Source organism: Microcebus murinus, chromosome 5, assembly GCF_040939455.1.
Source record: "Microcebus murinus isolate Inina chromosome 5, M.murinus_Inina_mat1.0, whole genome shotgun sequence".
NCBI lineage: Eukaryota > Metazoa > Chordata > Mammalia > Primates > Cheirogaleidae > Microcebus > Microcebus murinus.
Genome location: NC_134108.1, coordinates 78234655 through 78254671, shown reverse-complemented (window position 1 = coordinate 78254671; position 20017 = coordinate 78234655). Strand labels below are relative to the sequence as shown.

The 20017-nt window shown below is 36.0% G+C and overlaps 1 protein-coding gene across 1 annotated transcript in view; it reads left to right on the top strand.

Moving 5' to 3' along the window:
* The window catches only part of CD109 (CD109 molecule), a 130610-nt gene extending 110819 nt beyond the window's left edge, over positions 1–19791 (top strand). The window contains exons 29-33 of the mRNA XM_076003182.1: positions 615–680; positions 3934–4076; positions 7768–7915; positions 12953–13055; positions 15288–19791. Of these exons, the coding sequence (XP_075859297.1) occupies positions 615–680; positions 3934–4076; positions 7768–7915; positions 12953–13055; positions 15288–15475 (648 nt within the window). The 3' untranslated portion in view covers positions 15476–19791. The remainder of the gene's footprint in view (positions 1–614; positions 681–3933; positions 4077–7767; positions 7916–12952; positions 13056–15287) is intronic.
* The last annotated feature ends 226 nt before the right edge of the window (positions 19792–20017 follow it).

Below are 20017 nucleotides of genomic sequence, written 5' to 3'. Positions count from 1 at the left end.
TACTAGGAATAGTAGAGCTAGAATTTGAACTCATGATTCCAAAGGCCATGTTTTTTCAGCTGCTCCACATGCCTTCTTAGGAGAATCAATAGAACCAGGAGTGGAATTTGTACTTTAAATGAAATGTGAGAATATGCTAGTCTCTAACTTTATTTCCTTAGTTAACCTTGTGGGAAGTTGAGGACAATGGGTGAAGGTGTTGACTTCAAGGCTAGAAACTGAGGAATAGGGATAATGGCAAAGGAAAAGAGGGAGTAAAGTTAGGCACAGTCAATGATGACACGTCACTGTGTTCCCAGGAAGACGGAGGATTAGGCTCTGGACGTTTGTTTCTTGTCTTTCATCCTCCCAACAGGAAACAACCTGTCAGGAGCACTAATGTGCTCTCCCTAAATGGAGAGGTGAGGGCGCCTGGAGAGCGGGCACTTCCTCTGCCTTCACCTCGCTCACCCGTTGACTCATAGCTTTTGATAAATGAGATCAAGCAAAGCTGTTAGCACTTTCTAGTAATTACTTCCACTCCTAATGAGGGATAGCACTGATCTCTTGTGCTTCTTGGAAGCATCCAGATATGGAAAATTAGCCTCATTCACTTTTTTTTTCACCTTATTCAGCTTGCTGTGGTACAGCCAACTGCAGTTAATATTTCCGCAGATGGTTTTGGATTTGCTATTTGTCAGGTATGTAATAAAATGTTTATTTTTTAAAGTTAAATGTGACTACTTAAAATAATTCTTTGGGGCATTGCTAAATCTTGAACTTAGATAACTTGGATAAAATTCTTAATGACTTACTTCTGTGACTTATGAAAGATACATCACTTTCTTTAATAAAAAGTATGAGAGATGTTACCAGCTAGTGAGCAGACAGCAATTATATGGGTTGATAATCTATTTGAAGAATATTTTTATAATTATTTGCCTTTTGAAGTGAGGGCTAAAATCTTCCAATATGATTCATGTGAATCTTTGGGTACTTCCAAATATGTTTTTTTGTGAAAATATATTTCAGAAATTATAATGCTGTTAGAGTTTCCACTATGATCTGATAAACAAATACACATTTTTCATACATCTTCTTAATATTCATTGAAGAATATAAAGAATATACAAGTTATTGACTTGAAGATAGGAAATGTGTCCCTTTAATGTAAGATCTTATATATTAATAATAGTAAAAATAACAATTAGAGCATGACTATGTTCAATGCTTTGGCATAGGTAGAAAATTCAAAGAAATATTTTTTAAGGTGAATAGGAGCTTCAATAAAATGGAAATAGTATGAAAAATACGGAATGAAATAAATTATTACACTAAATAATACATGAAAATCTTGGGGACTTTAAAATCATCTTATCAGAAACCCAAGATAATATGTGGTAGCACCAAGAATGACTTTGTGTTTGGGTAGAAAAAGCAAACGAAACAGACCCTGAAAGACTTACTGAGAAAGTAGTAAAATGGCTATTATATAGAAAAAATACTTTTTCAAAAACGAATACAGTCACTCTAGTTGAGAGAACAGGTGCTTAGTAGGGCACCTGAGAACTTGCTTAGTAGGGCAGGTGTAACTTGCTAAGCAGGTATTGTTAGTAAGCCTCCAAATAATTCTAAGATTATTTTGCATGATACTCAAAATTCAGTAAACATTTTTTAAAAGTTGAGGAAAAATGATCACATTGGAAAGGAATGATATTCAATGAAAAGGATAGAACGAGAAAGTGAGTAATTTATATTGGTCTTTACTAACAAAGATCATGGGAAGATTCTCATTCTCAAGCTGTCTTTCAATGAAAGGGCAATTCCAAGAGTAAAACATACAGTATATTTTAGATAAAATTGAAAAATTATATATACTTAAATCGCCGAGTGAGTTGGAATTCATTTTTGATAAACCAAATGCAGATAAATTATTGAAACCAAATGACTTTTACTTGAGGTTTGAAGGTCACAGGGGTAAATGTTATACCTAGTGTTCAGAATGTTCAGCAGTCCCATTTCTGTCTCAAAATACAGAAAACAAAAGGTGAGGACCAATAGGCACTTCCTATGGTGGATGGGGAAAATTGCAAAAAATGTGGTCACCCAGAAGTGGGTATTGAGATTTTCCTTCAGTTGGTATTTTTATAAGTGCTCTGGAAAAAGAAGGGCAAAAGAAACCTCTTGGGTTTGTAGTAAATAATTACCCTCTTTTGAGTAATAAAATGCTAAATTACATTTGAAAATTTGAAAATCAACTGCAAGATCTCTCTTTTTTTCTTTTTAATTTCAGCATATTATGGGGATATAAATGTTTAGTTTACATATATTGCCTTCGCCCCACCCGAGTCAGCGCTTCAAGCGTGTCCATCCTTAAAGTGCTCAGAGTAAACAGTCGAGCTGTGGGCCAGATGAAAACCCTCATACTTAGATATAATTGGGCATTAATTATGACCTGGGAGACTAATAGTCCTTGTTTATTTCTGGAGACATTGGCCTCTAAAGAAAGGGACAATGGCATGCCTCTGGAAAGGGGTAATGAAAATAACAGAAACAATTCCCCCAATTTTATGAAACCATTCTTCAACTGCTCCAGGAATACTCTATAATTTTAATTGCTATAGTTTAAGAAAGAGTTGGCGAATGCCCAGAGTGAGATAGCCAGGATGATCAAGGGGCTGAAGGATTACATGAGTTTGGGTTGTGGCAGAATAAAAGGATTGGAACTCTAAGATTTGAAAGGTAAGCCTTAGAGACAGGATTTTTTAAAGTATATAAATTCACTAAGGGTACTAGATGTTTAGTTCTCAGGTATGTGTGTGTGTGTGTGTGTGTGTGTGTGTGTGTGTGTATGTGTTTTAGGTATAAATAAAATAAAATGCAATATTACATAGCAATAGTAAACTTTATGAACCATGGTATCAAAAAAGGGGATGAGATAAAACATTTAAATAGATACCAGTCAACCCTGGGATGAGGCTGCCCTAGGAAATTTTGAGTATGTTCCTAAGCTTCTGATTTAGGGTCCTCTGAGAAAGACACTGGTCCTCAGGCTACCCCAGTGTCCCCAGAGCACCTTTAAAATCTCAAGAATGGAAAAACAAGCACCACATGTACTCACCAGCAAATTGGTATTAACGGATCAACACCTAAGTGGACATATAGGAAAAACATTTATCAGGTGTCGGGAGGGTGGGAGGGGGGAGGAGGGGATAGGTATATACAAACACAATGAGTGAGATGTGCAACGTTTGGGGGATGGACGCACTTGAAGCTCTGACTCGAGGAGGGGAGCATGGGCAATATACGTAACCTTAACATTTGTACCCCCATAGTATGCTGAAATAAAAAAAAACAAGAAAAAACCATTAGTGGTGGGTACAGAGTATATGCTGAAAAGACCAAGGTGATGTGAAATCCATAATTTATTTTATCATCTTTGAAAAATGTGTGGTCAAAAGAATATTTAGCAGTTGAACAGGTTTACTTTCAACTAAGGCTCTTGGATGTTTTTGTTTTGATTCAACTTACTGAGAGTTTCTAATGTTCCAGTTTGTGAAAAATGACTCCATTTGGGCAACAGGACTTAGAAATTCATGAATGTTCTCAAGAAAGTTGGCAGTAGCTTCACTTTTTCCCTCAAGGGAATGTTTACATTCTTTGAAAAAAAAAAACAGTATCTCATCAGTATCACCCACAGTGTTCTATGATACTTGTTTTGGTTTTGGAATACCACCCAACAATTTTCTCAACTTTTAAAATAATTTTTATAAACTTTTATAGTATTTGTTAATAATGGTACTTTGTCAGCCGGTAAAATTAATTTTTTTCTAGTTTGAAGATTATAAATTTAATTGGTTCTATCTCAAAGAGAAATATCTAATACAATATTTAGAATGCATAATGATGGAAATTATTGCCAATTTATTATTTGTACTAATTTATTTATCACAGCTCAATGTTATTTATAACGTGAAAGATTCTGGGTCTTCTAGAAGACGAAGATCTATCCCAAATCAAGAAGCCTTTGATTTAGATGTTACTGTAAAAGATAATAAAGATGATATCAATCATGTGAATTTGAGTGTGTGCACAAGGTAAGTAATCTGTTTACATCCCTCTTCTTCCTCTTTCTTTTTACTTTAAAAAAATAAATTTGAAGATTAAATTGTATATAGTTGTCTATATCAATATAAGGAGTTATATGCAACAAAGAATTCAGTTATGCATTACACTTCAGGTTACAAACTGGAAATAATAATTATATTTAAGCATTTTTTAGATGTGTCCAAAAATTATTTATAAGTTTTTCTCCCTTTTTTGTTTTTTACAAATTTGAATAGAACAGTATTATTTAAATGAATAAAACAAAGGTCCAATTTAGGAAAACTTTAAATTAATCCATTATATTTAATACTCCAAATATGATTGTTTCTTGTTGGGAGTTATTTTTCTGTTGAAATAATTATTCCAGGTTCACCTTTAACCTTAACTATTTTGCTTTTAACCCCAAATTTTATGAGAACAATGCAAATTCAATGAAGGGAATAGTTTTTTTTTAAGAGACACTGAAAACATTCCAGTTTAGAATGTTCTCACCTTGGATAATTAGACACTTACAGCCGTAGATTCCAGCAGCACTTGTTAAGGTGATTCTTAAATTGATCTGCCTCTGAAGCATCTGAGGATCTTGCTAGGTCATAAGGGAAGGGTTCTGACTTAGCAGCAGGGCTGTGAAGCTGCAGCTTCCTGGCTATTCTAACACACGCACATGAGAATACTCATGTGAAAGTTCTTGGAGGTAGAGGCTTTATGATGTTTTTCTTGTCAGTCTATCCTCATATATCTGCATTATTTAGTGTTGAGCTGGGAGTCACTATCAAGATGCAATGACATTGAGAAGCTGTCGTCTGCTCTGTTAGAATATTTGTATCATTCTGGTTGAACTTAGTTTGTTATGGGCTGGGAGCCACTGATGTGGTCTTGAGCTGCCAGATGCTCTCCAGGGTCATTTCTGGGTGTTCACCCAGGTGGTCAGTCTTCTTAGCCATTGCCTGGACCCAGTCTCCTCCATTACTGCTACCATCTGTATTACCTTGGACCTTCTTTTTCATGATTTTGGGGTAAAATGTTACATGTTTGCCCCATTCCTCACCTTCTCAGGCATTCTGAGCCAGCGGCAGGGGCATGTCAGAGTCTCTGCAGTGGCTTCCTTTTTAGCTGAGAAGAAAGTGGGACTCCAGTTATTCTTTGCTAAGCTTGCAACTGGCCTCTGTTCCAGAAAACAACATCCAGGTGTTATTAGAAACAGTAACACCCTACATTAATCACAAACTTATATGCCAGGCACCGTAACACACATTTTTACGTGCCTCTCATTTAATTCTTACAATAACTCTATAAAGTAAGTGCTATTATTATTTCTGCTTTCCTCATTGATTCATTCATATTTTCATTCACTCAGTAAAATGCCGTCTGTCTGAATCTGCCCCATGTGACAGGCACAGTGTCAGGCATGGGAGTATAGTGGTGAGCCAAAAACACACAGGCCCTGTGAGGGGGAGAATGAAATAATAAATGAATGAATGAATTTATTTATTTTTAATTCATAAGAATGAATTAATTAAAAAAAATTCCCTCAGCAAGTCTAAAATTCTGGTGTTGAGAAAGGCAAAGAAGAGTCTCATGGAATTATGAGAGGGGGATTTTTACCTCTTAGGTAAGTTAAGTGAAGAGACATGAGGAAAATGCCGTGGCACCAGGATACAGACCATGATGAAGCCTCATCCTTTATAGGGGCTCGAGGAATGATGCAGGTTCCCAGTCTTCACCCAGCACTGGGAATCAGGGTTGGTAGGTAGAACTTGAAGAAGAAAAATGTTTTCCTGTAAGGGTAGGGATTTTACAGAAAGGATTTAAATACATTTAAAGTTTTCTGAGAAAACTCTGGTATGAAGCACAAATAACATGTTAAGTGAATTTTTTCAGCAGCACATTATAAAAAGATTACCTGGTATTTCAGGCACTTTATTCCTATCAACAGGGTCCAGGTCCTTACCTCATACAGGGCTTTCTGTGGGGTATGGTGGTTTAACAGATTCTTCCCCTGGTTGGTGGAGAGACCAGGTCAACCAAGGCACCTTTTTTTTTTTTAATTTTCTTTTTTAAATTATATTTTATCTTCTTTTTTTTTTTTTTTTATTGTTATCAGAAAGGTAGAAGGCACTTTTGATGGTGTACTGAAAGTATAATCTGCATCATATTTTTAAGTATTTAAATATATCGGCTGTTTTTCTCATCTGTAATTTTTGCTCATATACAAATACCTCTAGTTTCAGTCCAGTTATTAGTTTTCAGTAGCATCTATTTTGGCGAAGCGCATCACTCAGCAGATGGTTTCAGTTGCTTCGGGTTGCTGGGCCAGCTGAAGTCAGCAGCTGTACCGTATGGCTTTTCAGTCAGTCACGTTTGGCAGGCATCAGTTTACTGCTCTAAAAAGCAAGATTTTCTAGCACCCTTTCATGCTTTTGCCATCTAAAAGGACAACAGGAACTAAATTAATCCCATGATCCTTTTATGTTAGAGGCAGACTTCTTTCCATAATGAGTCTGGGTTCTTGTTGCTCCAAATGAAAAGCTCTTGCCTTTTATTCATTTAGGAAAAATATTTATTTTCAAGGAAACAAAATGTTGTTGGTGTTCAGATCCTTCGGTGCTCACATTGTGTACAACGGGGTGAGAGAAGGATGAGGTGTAATAAAACTTTCCAAGGCTTATAATTCTCTCAAGGTGGCCAAAGGAAACAACAAAGTGTGCCAAGTATGTGGGAGAACAAAGGGAAGGCCTTTCCCTACAGTTCTCATTTTTCTAAAACAAGATGAAGAAAAGGTTGCTAAGGACTTGGCTGGGGTCTACCACCAAGTGGTCAAGGGATGTCTCCTTTTCTGGTCCCGGCTTTCAGCTGGAAAGTTTGGTGCGGTCAACTTTTGAGAAAATAAAAAATGCAGCTCATTTTGCAATCACCACTAGAAAACAGAGCTATCTGTTCTAACGATGTATAATAAGTATACCTGTTACAGCCTGTAAGCACAGGCCTGCCACACTGCAGGAATGTCATACTGTCTGTCAAATGAACACATTATCATGTCATTATTCACCATAGGATTGAAAGTTATAAGAATATCACACATATAAGAAAAAGATAAAATTCTGTTCTAAAATTCTCTGTAAATCTGCCTGCACTATTTAAAACCCATATATAAGAAAAAAATAGTTCGGGTGTGGTGGCTCACGCCTGTAATCCTGGCACTCTGGGAGGCCGAGGTGGGAGGATCGCTCAAGGTCAGGAGTTCAAAACCAGCCTGAGCAAGATCGAGACTTTGTCTCTACTAAAAATAGAAAGAAATTAATTGGCCAACTAAAAACATATAGAAAAAATTAGCCGGGCATGGTGGCGCATGCCTGTAGTCACAGCTATTCGGGAGGCTGAAGCAGAAGGATCTCTTGAGCCCAGGATTTTGAGGTTGCTGTAAGCTAGGCTGACGCCATGGCACTCTAGCCTAGGCAACAGAGTGAGACTCTGTCCCCGCCCCTCCTCCCAAGTTATATATATTTAAAATTTAAAATAAAATAAAAATAAAATAAAATTCTCTATAGTGAATTTTATTTGAACTCTTAACAGTATTTGGAATAACATTTGGCAGTTTTAATTTTTGCATGAAGATCATTTGCTAACAGCTTTAGGCTTTTCCTAAAGGATTTTTCTTCCATCCTCTTCTCTTTGATTTAGGTTTTTGAGCCCCGCTAGGAGTGGCATGGCTCTTATGGAAGTTAACCTACTCAGTGGCTTTACTGTGCCTTCAGACGCGATTCCTCTAAGTGAAACAGTGAAGAAGGTGGAACACGATCATGGAAAACTCAATCTCTATTTAGATTCTGTAAGTAGCAGAACATTAAGTTTCGTATAGGTAACTATTGACAAAGCTACCATTTATTGTGTTCCCATGTCTACCTTACTTTTAAGTATGTTTTCTTTAAGTCATTATTATTTTAGCTTTTTGTGTGCCTGCTTAACTTTAACGTGGCAACCATATATTTGTCTCTACTGAAAAGGCATCACTATGAAATTGATTTGGAGAGAGTTACTGTTAATGATGAGCCTGGTGAAGATCTAATAACTGAGTCATTATATCATGCCAGCTATAAAATACATAGAAATTTTTATATTATAATTTCAAAAATTCAGTCCAGATCTCAATTTGACAATTGCTCTGCCTCAGGGAATTGCTAAATATATTTGTTTAAATGCTGAAGATGAAAGCTTTAATGACACATTTTAAAATGATTTCATAAAGCTTTTAGCAAATCTCAAAGGGGTTAATATTTCTCCCTTGAAAAGTTAGGTGCTTAAATCATAAAAGAATATTCTCAGAGGTTTGGTCTTGACACAGAATTATATAACCTTCATGTACTCTTCCTATTGCTGCGTGAGTGCTACTGATCCAAGAATAAGGTGCATAAAATAGGTGAGGGAAAGGTAAGTGAAGAATTCCAAACTCTACTTTTTTTTTAAATTTCAAAATATTACAGGGGTACAAATGTTTTTGGTTATATGTATTAGTTTTGTTATGCTTGAGTTAGGGTTATAAGTGTGCCCATCACCCAGAGAGTGTTCATTGTACACATTAGGTAGGTTTTCTTTAAATCATTAGTTGTCCTTCATATTCATAATTCATCCTTCTTCATAGCTGAATAGTATTCCATTATATATATATATATCACATTTTGTTAATCCACTCATGAATTGATGAGTACTGGGTTGATTCCACATGTTTTCAATTTGAATTGTGCTGCAATAAACATTCGAGTGTGGGTGTCTTTTTGATTAAATGATTTCTTTTCCTTTGGGTAAATACCCAGCAGTGGGATTGCTGGATCAAATGGTAGGTCTCTACTTTTAGTTCTTTGAGGAATCTCCATACTGTTTTCCATAGAGCTTGTATGACTTTGTAGTCCCACCAACAGTGTATAAGTTTTTATGTCTCTCTGCATCCACGCCAGCATCTATTGCTTTGGATTTTTTAATAAAAGACATTCTATCTGGGGCAAGGTGATATCTCATTGTGGTTTTAATTTTCATTTCCCTGATAATTAGTGATGTTGAGCATTTTTCATATGTTTATTGGCCATTTGTATAACATCTTTTGAAAAGCTTCTGTTCATGTTTTTTGCCTACTTTTTAATAGGGTTGTTTGTTTTTTCTTTACTGATTTGCTTGAGTTCTTTGTAGATCCTGGTTATTAGTTCTTTATCAGATATATAGCTTATGAATATTTTCTCCCATTCTGTAGGTTGTCTATTTACTCTGTTGATTATTTGCTATGCAGAAGCATTTTAATTTAATTAAGTTCCATTTATTTATTTTGTTATTGTTGTGATTACCATTGGGATCTTCTTCATAAATTTTTTACGCAGCCCAATATCTAGAAGAGTTTTTCCAACATTTTCTTCTAGCATTCTTGTGATTTCAAGCCTTACATTTAAGTCTTTTATCCATCTTGAATTAATTTTTGGTTTTTTTTGAGACAGAGTCTCGCTTTGCTGCCCAGGCTAGAGTGAGTGCTGTGGCGTCAGCCTAGCTCACAGCAACCTCAAACTCCTGGGCTCAAGCAATCCTTCTGCCTCAGCCTCCCGAGTAGCTGGGACTACAGGCATGCACCACCATGCCTGGCTGATTTTTTCTATACATATTAGTTGGCCAATTAATTTCTTTCTATTTTTGGTAGAGACGGGGTCTCGCTCAGGCTGGTTTCAAACTCCTGACCTTGAGCGATCTACCCGCCTTGGCCTACTAGAGTGCTAGGATTACAGGCGTGAGCCACCGCACCCGGCTTGAATTAATTTTTGTGAATGGTGAGAGATATGAATCCTCTTTCAATCTTCTGCTTGTGGCTATCCAATTTTCTCAGCACTATTTATTTAACAGGGCTTCTTTTCTCCAGTGTATATTGTCTGCTTTATCAAGCATTAGCAGGCTGTATGTGGGTGGTTTTATATTTGGGTTCTCTGTTCTGTTCCATTGGTCTATGTCTCTATTTTTATGTCAATAGCATGGTGTTTTAGTTACTGTAGCCTTGTAGTAAAGTTTAAAGTCTGGTAATGTGATGCCTCCAGATTTGTTCTTTTTGCTTACGATTACTTTGGCTATTTGGGCTCTTTTCTGGTTCCACACGAAGTGTAGAATTATTTTTTCTAAATCTGTGAAATATGACTTTGGTATTTTGATGGAATTGCATTGAATTTGTAAATCACTTTGGGTAGTATGGACACTTTAAAAATGTTGATTCTACTGATCCATGAGTATGATGTGTTTTTCTATTTGTGTCGTCTGGGATTTCCTTCTTCAGTGTTTCATAGTTATCTTTGTAGAGATCTTTCACCTCCTCGGTTAAATATATTCCTAGGTATTTTATTTTCTTTGTGGCTATTGTAAATGGTTTGACTTTGATTTGATTCTCAGCCTGATTATTATTGGTGTATAGGAATGCTACTGATTTATGTACACTGATTTTGTGACCTGAGATTTTGCTGAATTTATTTATCAATTCTATGAGTCTCTTGGTGGAGTCTTAGGAGTTTTCTAGATATAATATCATATCATCAGCAAAAAATAATCGTTTGACTTCCTCTTTCCCTATTTGGATACCCTTTATTTCATTCTTTTTACTGATTGCCCTGGCTAGGACTTCTAGCACTATGTTGAATAGAAGTGGTGACAGTGGACACACTTGTGTTGTTTCATTTCTTAGTGGGAATGCTTTGAACCTTTCCCCATTCAGTATGATGTTGGCTGTGGGTTTGTCATATATACCTTTTATAATCTTGAGATATGTTCCTTCTATGCCTAGTTTGTTGAGGGTTTTTTATCATGAAAGGGTGCTCAATTTTGTGGAATGCTTTTTCTACATCAGTTGGGATAATCATATGGCCTTTGTTTTTGCTTTTGTTTATGTGGTGAATCACATTTATGAATTTGTGTATGTTGAACCATCCTTGCATCCCTGGAATGAAGCTCACTTGGTCATCATGGATACCTTTTTATGTGCTGTTGAATTTGGTTTGGTAGGATTTTTTATTTATATTCATAAGGGATGTTGGTCTGTAGTTTTCTTTTTGTTGTGTCCTTTCCTGGCTTGGTATCAAGATGATACTGGCTTTGTAGAATGAGCTGGGGGGATTCCCTTGTTCTTCATGTTATGGAATAATTTCTGAAGTATGGGTACCAGTTCTTCTTTGTAGGTCTGGCAGAATTTAGCTGTGATGCCATCTGGTTTGAGGCTTTTTTGTTGTTTTTGTTGGAAGATTTTTTATTACTACTTCAATTTTGTTGCTCATTATTAGATTATTCAGGAGTTCTATTTTTTCCTTATTGAGTCTTGGAACACTGTGTTTCCAGAATTTGTCCATTTCTTCTACGTTTTTGAGTTTATGTGCATAGAGATTGCCATAGTATTCACAGATGATATTTTGTATTTCTGTTGTATCAATTGTAATATCTCCTTTTTTCATTTCTGATTGAGCTTATTTGGGTCCTTTCTCTTCTGTTCCTGGTTAATCTAGCAAAAGGTCTATCAATTTTATTTATCTTTTCAAAGCACCAGCTTTTTGTTTCATTGATCCTTTGTATTGGTTTTTTGTTTTTGATTTCATTTAGTTCTGCTCTGAGCTTATTTATTTATTTATTTATTTTTCTGCTGGCTTTGGATTTGGGTTGCTCTTCATTTTCTAGTTCCTTGAGATGTGTCATTAGATTGTTAATTTGTTATCTTCTGTCTTTTTGATGTGGGGAGTTAAGGCTATGAATTTTCCCCTTAGGACTGCTTTGCTGAATCACATAGATTTTGATAGTTTGTGTCCCCTTTGTCATTCAGTTTGCACTTTACTTGTTATGTCTCAAAACTGCTGGCATGAAAGTTTATTTATTTTTTTTTGTTTAGCATCTTTATAATCCTCATAGGTTGACCCAATATTGAGTTCTAAGCATTCTTAGAATTTCATGTTATATGGCAGGAATACATATGTTTCTTATTATAGTTTTGCCAAGTATGAATCAGAAATATATTGCTAAATATCTACTTTTAAAAAGCCACTTCTTGAATGTTTCCATTGGTTTGGCACTTCAAAAACCATTCTGACTAAAGCCCTGTTAAAACTCATTCATTTTTCAGATTCTTTGCTCTTCAGGAATTTTCTTATATTAAATAATGCTTGAAATCCATGGGCCTGATTTGGAATTTGAAAAATAAATTTAAGGTTTTTGTTTAGTATGTAATTGGTTTTGAAGTTTGTCTTGTATTTTTGATTTGTCTTGTATCTTTGATGTTCTTATTCATGTTTTTCTTACTTTGAATATTCAGTACTTTTTGAGTGATTAATTTGACTTTTCATTTACTGCTATTGGCAAGTAGTGGGATGTTTGAAGTAATTTACTAATTTTTGATCCCTTAACCAGCATTGCCTACCAAATTGGCAAAAGCTGTTCCTCCTAGAGGCAGGGAAGCTGGCTTTGTGTACCCCATATCAGTCATTGCTTGTGTGGTACACTCCACATCTTGGGATTACCACACTTAATGGGTGATATGGTTCCCATGAGCTGAGGGTGATTCCCAGGAGAAGGGTGCTGATCTGATGAGGCACCATGGTCCCAGGAGTGTGCACTGTCAGGCTTGCTGCTAACTTAACAACTCTAATTCTCAATATCCCTTGTCAGCACAATGGCACTAAGAACAATACCTATGTTGTGAGGGTTGTTATAAGTTAAATAAGATAATTCATAGGAAGTACTTATTGTAGTACCTGCCACATAGAAGTCCTTCCTAAATGTTATCTTATTTCCTAAAATGATAAGATAAGTAATGTATTTTATTTTATTTATCATGAACATATCCTCTCAAGAGTCTTTTGTGTTTTTTAAGGTAAATGGAACCCAGTTTTGTGTTGATATTCCTGCTGTGAGAAACTTTAAAGTTTCAAATACCCAAGATGCTTCGGTGTCCATAGTGGATTACTATGAGCCAAGTAAGTGTGTTTTTGAGTTTCTAATACTTAAGAAGTTAAGCCAGGCATTCATTCATTCATTCATAGTGTCCACCTATTAGATGTGTTTTGTGAAGGATTGGTAGGGAAAAATGCAGGAGGTAGGGATGCAGGAGGTGAGCTTGCCATTTAAATGAAGACTATTGATAGCTTACAAGGGTCACATGATAACATTTAGCAAATGAATATTCAAAAGTGATATTTTTTGCTCATAATGTTTTGGGTCTTTAACTCACAATTTACAAAGAAAAATTGACATAGAGAGTCTAGTTATGTTCAGTTTCCAAGGTTTTGCTTCTGTTCTAAGCACTGATTCCATCTGGTTCCTGTTTCAAAATGGGAGTTCTTTAGGAGGGAGCATGAGCAGCATCCGTAGTGGAATAGTGTTTAACTGGGTTTAACTGTTTCTTCATTGAGGGAGTCTGATGTTTTGCTAAAACTTATACTCGATGACAGATTTTTTTTTTAGTATACCAAGAAAAATATAGTCTGTTTCATAAATAACTTGAGCTTCTTTGATTTCACTGGTAACTTCTTTTTCTTTTCTTTTCTTTCTTTCTTTCTTTTTTTTTTTTTGAGACAGAGTGTCCCTCTGTTGCCTAGGCTAGACCACCGTGGTGTCAGCCTAGCTCACAGCAACCTCAGACTTCTGGTCTCAAGCAATCCTTCTGCCTCAGCCTCCCGAGTAGCTGGGACTACAGGCATGCGCCACTGTGCCTGGCTAATTTTTTCTATATATTTTTAGTTGGTTAATTAATTTCTTTCTATTTTTACTAGAGATGGGGGTCTCATTCTTGCTTAGGCTAGTTTCGAGCTCCTGACCTTGAGTGATCCTCCCACCTCAGCCTACCAAAGTGCTAGGATTACAGGCATGAGTTACCTACTGGTAACTTGTTATTTTATAAAATGATAGGAATTAGGATGTGAAAATAGAAGGCTTGTCTGGAGATCCTCCAAGTTAAATAGGACTAAGCTACATTCTGTCACAGAGTGTCTTTTTGTGAGTTGTGTGATCTCTGGGCTAATGTTTCTAATTGTAATAAGTCTTATGATCACTCCCAGTGACTCAGAATTGTCTCAGAGTGCATGAGAAGCATGAACATTTTCATGTGTTAGGTATTTGTAGATAATTACACTTTAAAATAAAATGAACACATTTATATTGTTGGTAGTGCCTGAGAGAGTGTTCAAGACTGAGGGGTAGCACCAGTTCTCTGTCCTTCTCAGTTGACAAGCCAGTTCCCTGTCTTTGGCTTCCTACTGGAATTGAGGAAGAGGATACACCCAGGTTCTTGTGGGACATTTTGGGAAACCTAGTTGCAAAATTCCCAGTTGATATTTCTTAGGTGCATGGAGAACTTGTAAAAAAATTTTAGAAACGAGAAAGATTCAGTCTGTGTAATTATTTTGTGGAGAACAACTTATTTATGAGGGGCCATTTTATAATGAAAATATGGGAGAGGTTAGAGTAATCAAAATCTACCAACCCAGTTTGAAAGATCTGAAAGCACATTTATGGTAGAGAGAACAATCTCTGAAACATCATGAAGAAATTTAAAAATAGAATGTGTTTTTAAAAATTAAAAAAAAAACCCTCATTTATGTTTTATAGTGAGTTTACTGTATGTAGAATTGTAGGTACTTTATGCTATTAGCTTGTGCTATACATTTTACCCAGATTGCATAAATAGCTTTAGACACCGTGTGCCCAATGTCTTAAAACATTGAAACAAGGCATTGCATAAGCAGACTCCCCTTCATATTTATGTATTTTTTTCTAAAAAAATAAAGCCCAGTGTTAATGTCTCTTTTCAGTAGTTCTAATGATTAGACTTTTATTTGAATGCATAGAAAATGTCATCCTAAAATAAAAAGTTGAGGAAGTTGAACAGTCCCCAAGTGCGAATTCTTCCTGTTGTAGGAGATGAGATGCTGCCTGCGACTGCAGGGTGCAGCTGCAGTCTGTCTGCTCTCCTTTAATGTGGGCCAACCACTGGTGGTGGATAGATTGGACTGAACACACTGTTTCTCTCTTGGATTTGGTTAGCAGTCTGGACCCCTCTTGAGCATTTCAATTATTTCTCGTAAAGAAAAATAAAATTATGTGAAGACTGGAAAAGTCAGAAAAGTGTACTGAAATGCTCTTACGTTTTGGCAAAGCAGATGTTTCTAAACAAGAGAGATGTGTAAACTGACGTCTGCCTCTTTGGACAGGGAGACGGGCGGTGAGAAGTTACAACTCTAAAGCGAAGCTGTCATCGTGTGACCTTTGCAGAGACGTCCAGGGCTGCAGTCCTTGTGAGGATGGAACTTCGGGCTCCCTTCATCACTCTTCAGTCATTCTTGTCATCTGTTTCACGCTTCTGTGCTCTTTGCGACATTGGCTGGAATTTATTCTTTAAGGAACCCACAGAACACTAACATTTCCAGAAGTCACATGTGATTGTTTTGTTTTCACAATCAAATATTGCTTCCAACTGTTTTGAAAACCAGTTTTTTCTCTAGGGGGTTGAGAGGGGTGGTGTCCATCAGGTCCTAGTCTGTACAGCTGCGTAGATTTCTTCACCTGATCTTTGTGTGGAAGAAGATCAGAGTGATTACAGTTGTATGTCTATATTTCCCCCTCTCCAAATCTTTTAGGATTTTTTTTTTGAGGTGTTTGTTTTCTCTAGAATAAAAGTATTATTTTAGAATAGTTGCTCTTCTTGTTTTGTAAAAGAAATGAACCTGGGTTCTCAAGCATTATTATGTATCAGTGTTTGTGTTGGTATTGAAGATGAATTTCCCTGGGAACTGGGAGAAAACAAGCCGCAGGAGGATCTTGTTTTGTTCCCTTCCCAGTGGTCCCAGTATCTACTTCTTAACTGGATATTAATTCCTTCTTTATAGATTTTTTTTTTAAAGTGAAATGTTTTTTTTTCTACTCCAAATCTGATCACATACCCCTTCCTTTACCCTCCCTCTCTTTTTCTTCTGGAGAAAAGAATGAGGGGGCCATGTGTTTTCCTGGGCTTTGCACACTGGCTCAGAGGGTGAGGAATGTACTGACAACTGCCCTGAGGGGTACTGGGTGTGCTCTCTCCCTCCCACGCCATCAGGCCCAGCACTGGCTCTATTTCGGGGGTGAGAGTTGGAGAGCATTGCAATATGTGCCTTGTGTGACTTAGACTAGAAGAACCTAGACTAGGAGACACTGTGAGCCAGGGGTACAACAAGTACTATGTGAGTTGCAGTAGGCTCACCTCCCTGTTGTGTGGGAAAGAAGTTGGGGTTTGCAGGGATCAGAGAATCTTGATGTGACTGCTGATCTAAAGTATTATAGGATGTTGGCCAGGGATCCTGTAGAACTTCTTCTAGGCTCAGGGGTCTGAGTGTCAGACTGCCAGCTGTCTGGTGATATCTGATGCTTGCTGTCAATCTCTAAGAATATTCCTGAATTCCAAGCACTTTAATCATTGGGTACCCTGTATTCTGAAGGGTAATATTATTTATCCAGGAGAAAATTTTAAAGAAAAATCTGTTTCCTTCCCCCCTTTTCTCCCCTCTTTCTCTCTTCCTTCATTCTTTTTTTCTTTTCATCCCTTTTCTTCTTTCCCTTTTAAATGGAGTGAAATAATTTAAATATATAAAAAAATTAAGGATCTTTTACCAAATCTAGGAAATGCTTTAATTTTGCTCCTTTACCTGCATGGCATTTCTTTCAAGTGGGCACGAAGACAGTAGTTGCCCTGGGCTCCGAAGAGTTTGCTGTATGATATTTTCAGCTATTTAAAAATAAATCTATCAAAAGTATGCAAATATATCTTTTAAAGTTACTTTTAAAAAGAATGCTCTCATTTTAGTGAATTTTAAGAAATCGTAATGGAGTGGATGTTCATGTATTACTTCTGGATATTTTGGATACCAAGGCAGGAATAACCAACACTCAGTATTTTAAAGCTTGCAAACCTGTGTGTATTAATAGACAATAGATCCTCAGAGAGTGGTCTAGGAAGACCGTGGTTAAGTAACAAATACATAATTTTTTTGTATTTATTTTTAAGTAGGGAGAAGCTTTTAGTGTGCTGCACCTTTGACACAATTGTGCTAAAAAGGCACTTGTGTTTGGGCCTCCCTGTAATGGTGTCTTTGGACTTTATACTCTGGGACTTATTTAGATGTGAAATTATAATGAAGTTGGGAAGGTTCTTGGCAAAGGATGTCCCCCTCCTCTGCCCTGCCCAGGGAACCATATACTGACCATGAATACCTTATATTTTTCAGTACATAATTTATGGCGACCTTCTAGTGTAACACACTAGGAAAGACTAGCATAGAAAGGCCATTAGAAGACAGGTTGTATTTTTTTTTTTAGAGCATGTTTCTTCATATAAAAACTAGAATTCGAATGCTTTTTTGTGAAGTACTTCATATGTTCAGGTTAAAAGTCACCTTGTAAGTCATCTCTTTTTATTATAAATTGATTAGAAATGAGGAGCGGGGAGAGGAGGAGAGAGGGTCAGCCAGCGCTGCCTCAAGGTACGTGGGGCGTGGAGAGGTCCTGGCCCTTTGCTCACTCACATCTCTCTTAGAGAACTTGCTCTGCCACAGGCAGTGGGTTTGGACTAGAAGTGATTAAAAAGCCACAGGCATAAGGAGAAAAGGAATACATGTGGTAGTAATAGTTAATCAGTAGTGTAGATTATTTGATTATTTTCTTCACATGCTATGAGTAATGTTAAAAACCTCATTTTACCTTTCAGATTGCTTATGCCTCTGCTCTTCCATTTAGAATGCTGTCAATTTCATTTACTGGTAGGATCTAATTGAAAGTCCCCTTCTTTTCCTATGCCTGGGAACCTTATTAACACACCAGTGTATCTCACTTCCCTTTTTGACCAGCCAGTGGTTCCAGAGACTAAATGTTGGAGATATAGCCAGTCACCAAACTATTCTAGGGCAGCACATCACTTTTATATTTGGTTTCTCACCATTTATTACTTTTAGTTATAGTTCTAAAAAAAAATTAATGCCCAGTTAATGAAATGCTTCTTTTTATTATGTTGTTCTATAACACTTTGTTTTTCAAAATATTCTAAAAATAGTATTTCATATTTTGGTTATATTATAATCTAAGGAACATTGTGTTCATAAAGAATCCAGATATACATGTATTATCTAGCGGTTTGGTACTTTTATATGCAATGCTTTACCTTGCATGTAGGAATTTTCAGAATTGTAGACAGCATAACTCTTCCTGCTCTTATTGTCTTGAGTGTGGGTATACTTATTTTTTTAAAAGTCATATTTAGCCTTAATTTCTTTTTATGTTAAATATACTTATAAATAGTGTGGCAATATAATGCCAACAATGTTTATTTTGACATAATTCAATTATTTCATTTGATATTTCTAGCTGTCCCATGACATTTAAAAAATTAGAACTATGATTTTTCTTTGTCATTTATTTTTTATAGAGCCATTTTATTAACCTGCTGGCATATAATCTGGAGTTCTTTATAATAACCTTATTTTTTCTAATTTGCTTTATTGAACTATTGAATACTTATTTCTATAAAAATATATTGTAAATACACCCTTGGCAAGATTTCTCAACATAAAAGCAGGGATTATTTTGAATCTACCAAGTGGCTACCGTGGGTCAAGGTGCCATTAAATATTCTTGGGTGCTTTATTTTCTCTCACATTGTAAATTTAAGACACTTATAGTAAGTGGATAAGCTTTAAAACCTTTTACATTCTCAGAAGAGGCTTCTGTTAGACAGGCAGAAGAGTATATTTCTCACTTTTCTTTGTCTTCAAATTCCAGTAAGGCATAGCACTTTTAAGAACTTAAAATTTTTCAATCATCTATTCAAATTATATTTATGTTAATATTAAATATCTTCAGTTACATTGGGAGTAATTTGAGGTGCAGTTATTTTTATCACTACTTTGAATAGAGGACCATTATCTTACTGCTCAGAAAACTAAACAGTAAATGTAATTTTTTTTATTAAGTATGTATCAATGAGAGTAGGCTTTGTTTTAGGACTATTTCTGGCCCATGAGTTGTGTTTTCATGCACCTCATCAAAAGACAGTACCACACTGCATCATTTTATAAAATACATTGTCATTTTCATTTCAATTGTAACATGGGAAAATAGATATTTCTTAGATGATTTCTGGGTGTCACACTTCAAAGGATGCTTGCTTATACATCGGTATGCGTATGTCTCTGTAGTAGGGATGGTTTTGATTTATGTGTTGCTACATATTTAAGAATCATTCCTTTTCATGTTGTCATGAAGCCAAGATTTACCACTCTTTTGCCCAGTGTATTGAATTGGTGGCAGAGGGTAGCTTCATGTTCCATTTGTATATCTTTAAGATTTATCTTTGATAACGTCAACAGAATGTGGCTTGATTCTGGTCCTTCAAGCCTTCATGTTTTGGGTATTTAGAAGGATGCAGTTGATGTGGGGTCAATCACTTTTGTACACAGGAAACTTTATAAAATTTCATTTATAAATTCCCTGTTGTGGGAGGTTGTTTTGCAGATAAGAAGAGTACTATTGAAATAAACATTATTTTTCCAGGAACTAAAGCTTTATATATTGATTGAGATGATTCTGAAAGTTTTAATTTTACATGTTGCAATGTTATTGTTAATTGTACTCTATTATGTATTCAGTAGACAATCATGATTCATCAATAAAAATTTAAATTCCCCTCTATTTATTGTATGTTCTTTCTATTTTAGGATAAAGCATATCTATAGCACATCTCCCTTACTTAAACTTATTTATGAGAAATGGTGTGTATGAGGGTAGCTTAGAGTAGGTATTACTGTGTTACAAAGGCTTGATATATGGATGAGAGTTGAGAAACTTGATCACCATCCCCCTTCATCTCCCTGCTCATTCTTTGCTTTAGGTGCTGGGCTGGCCGATGGAGGATAGG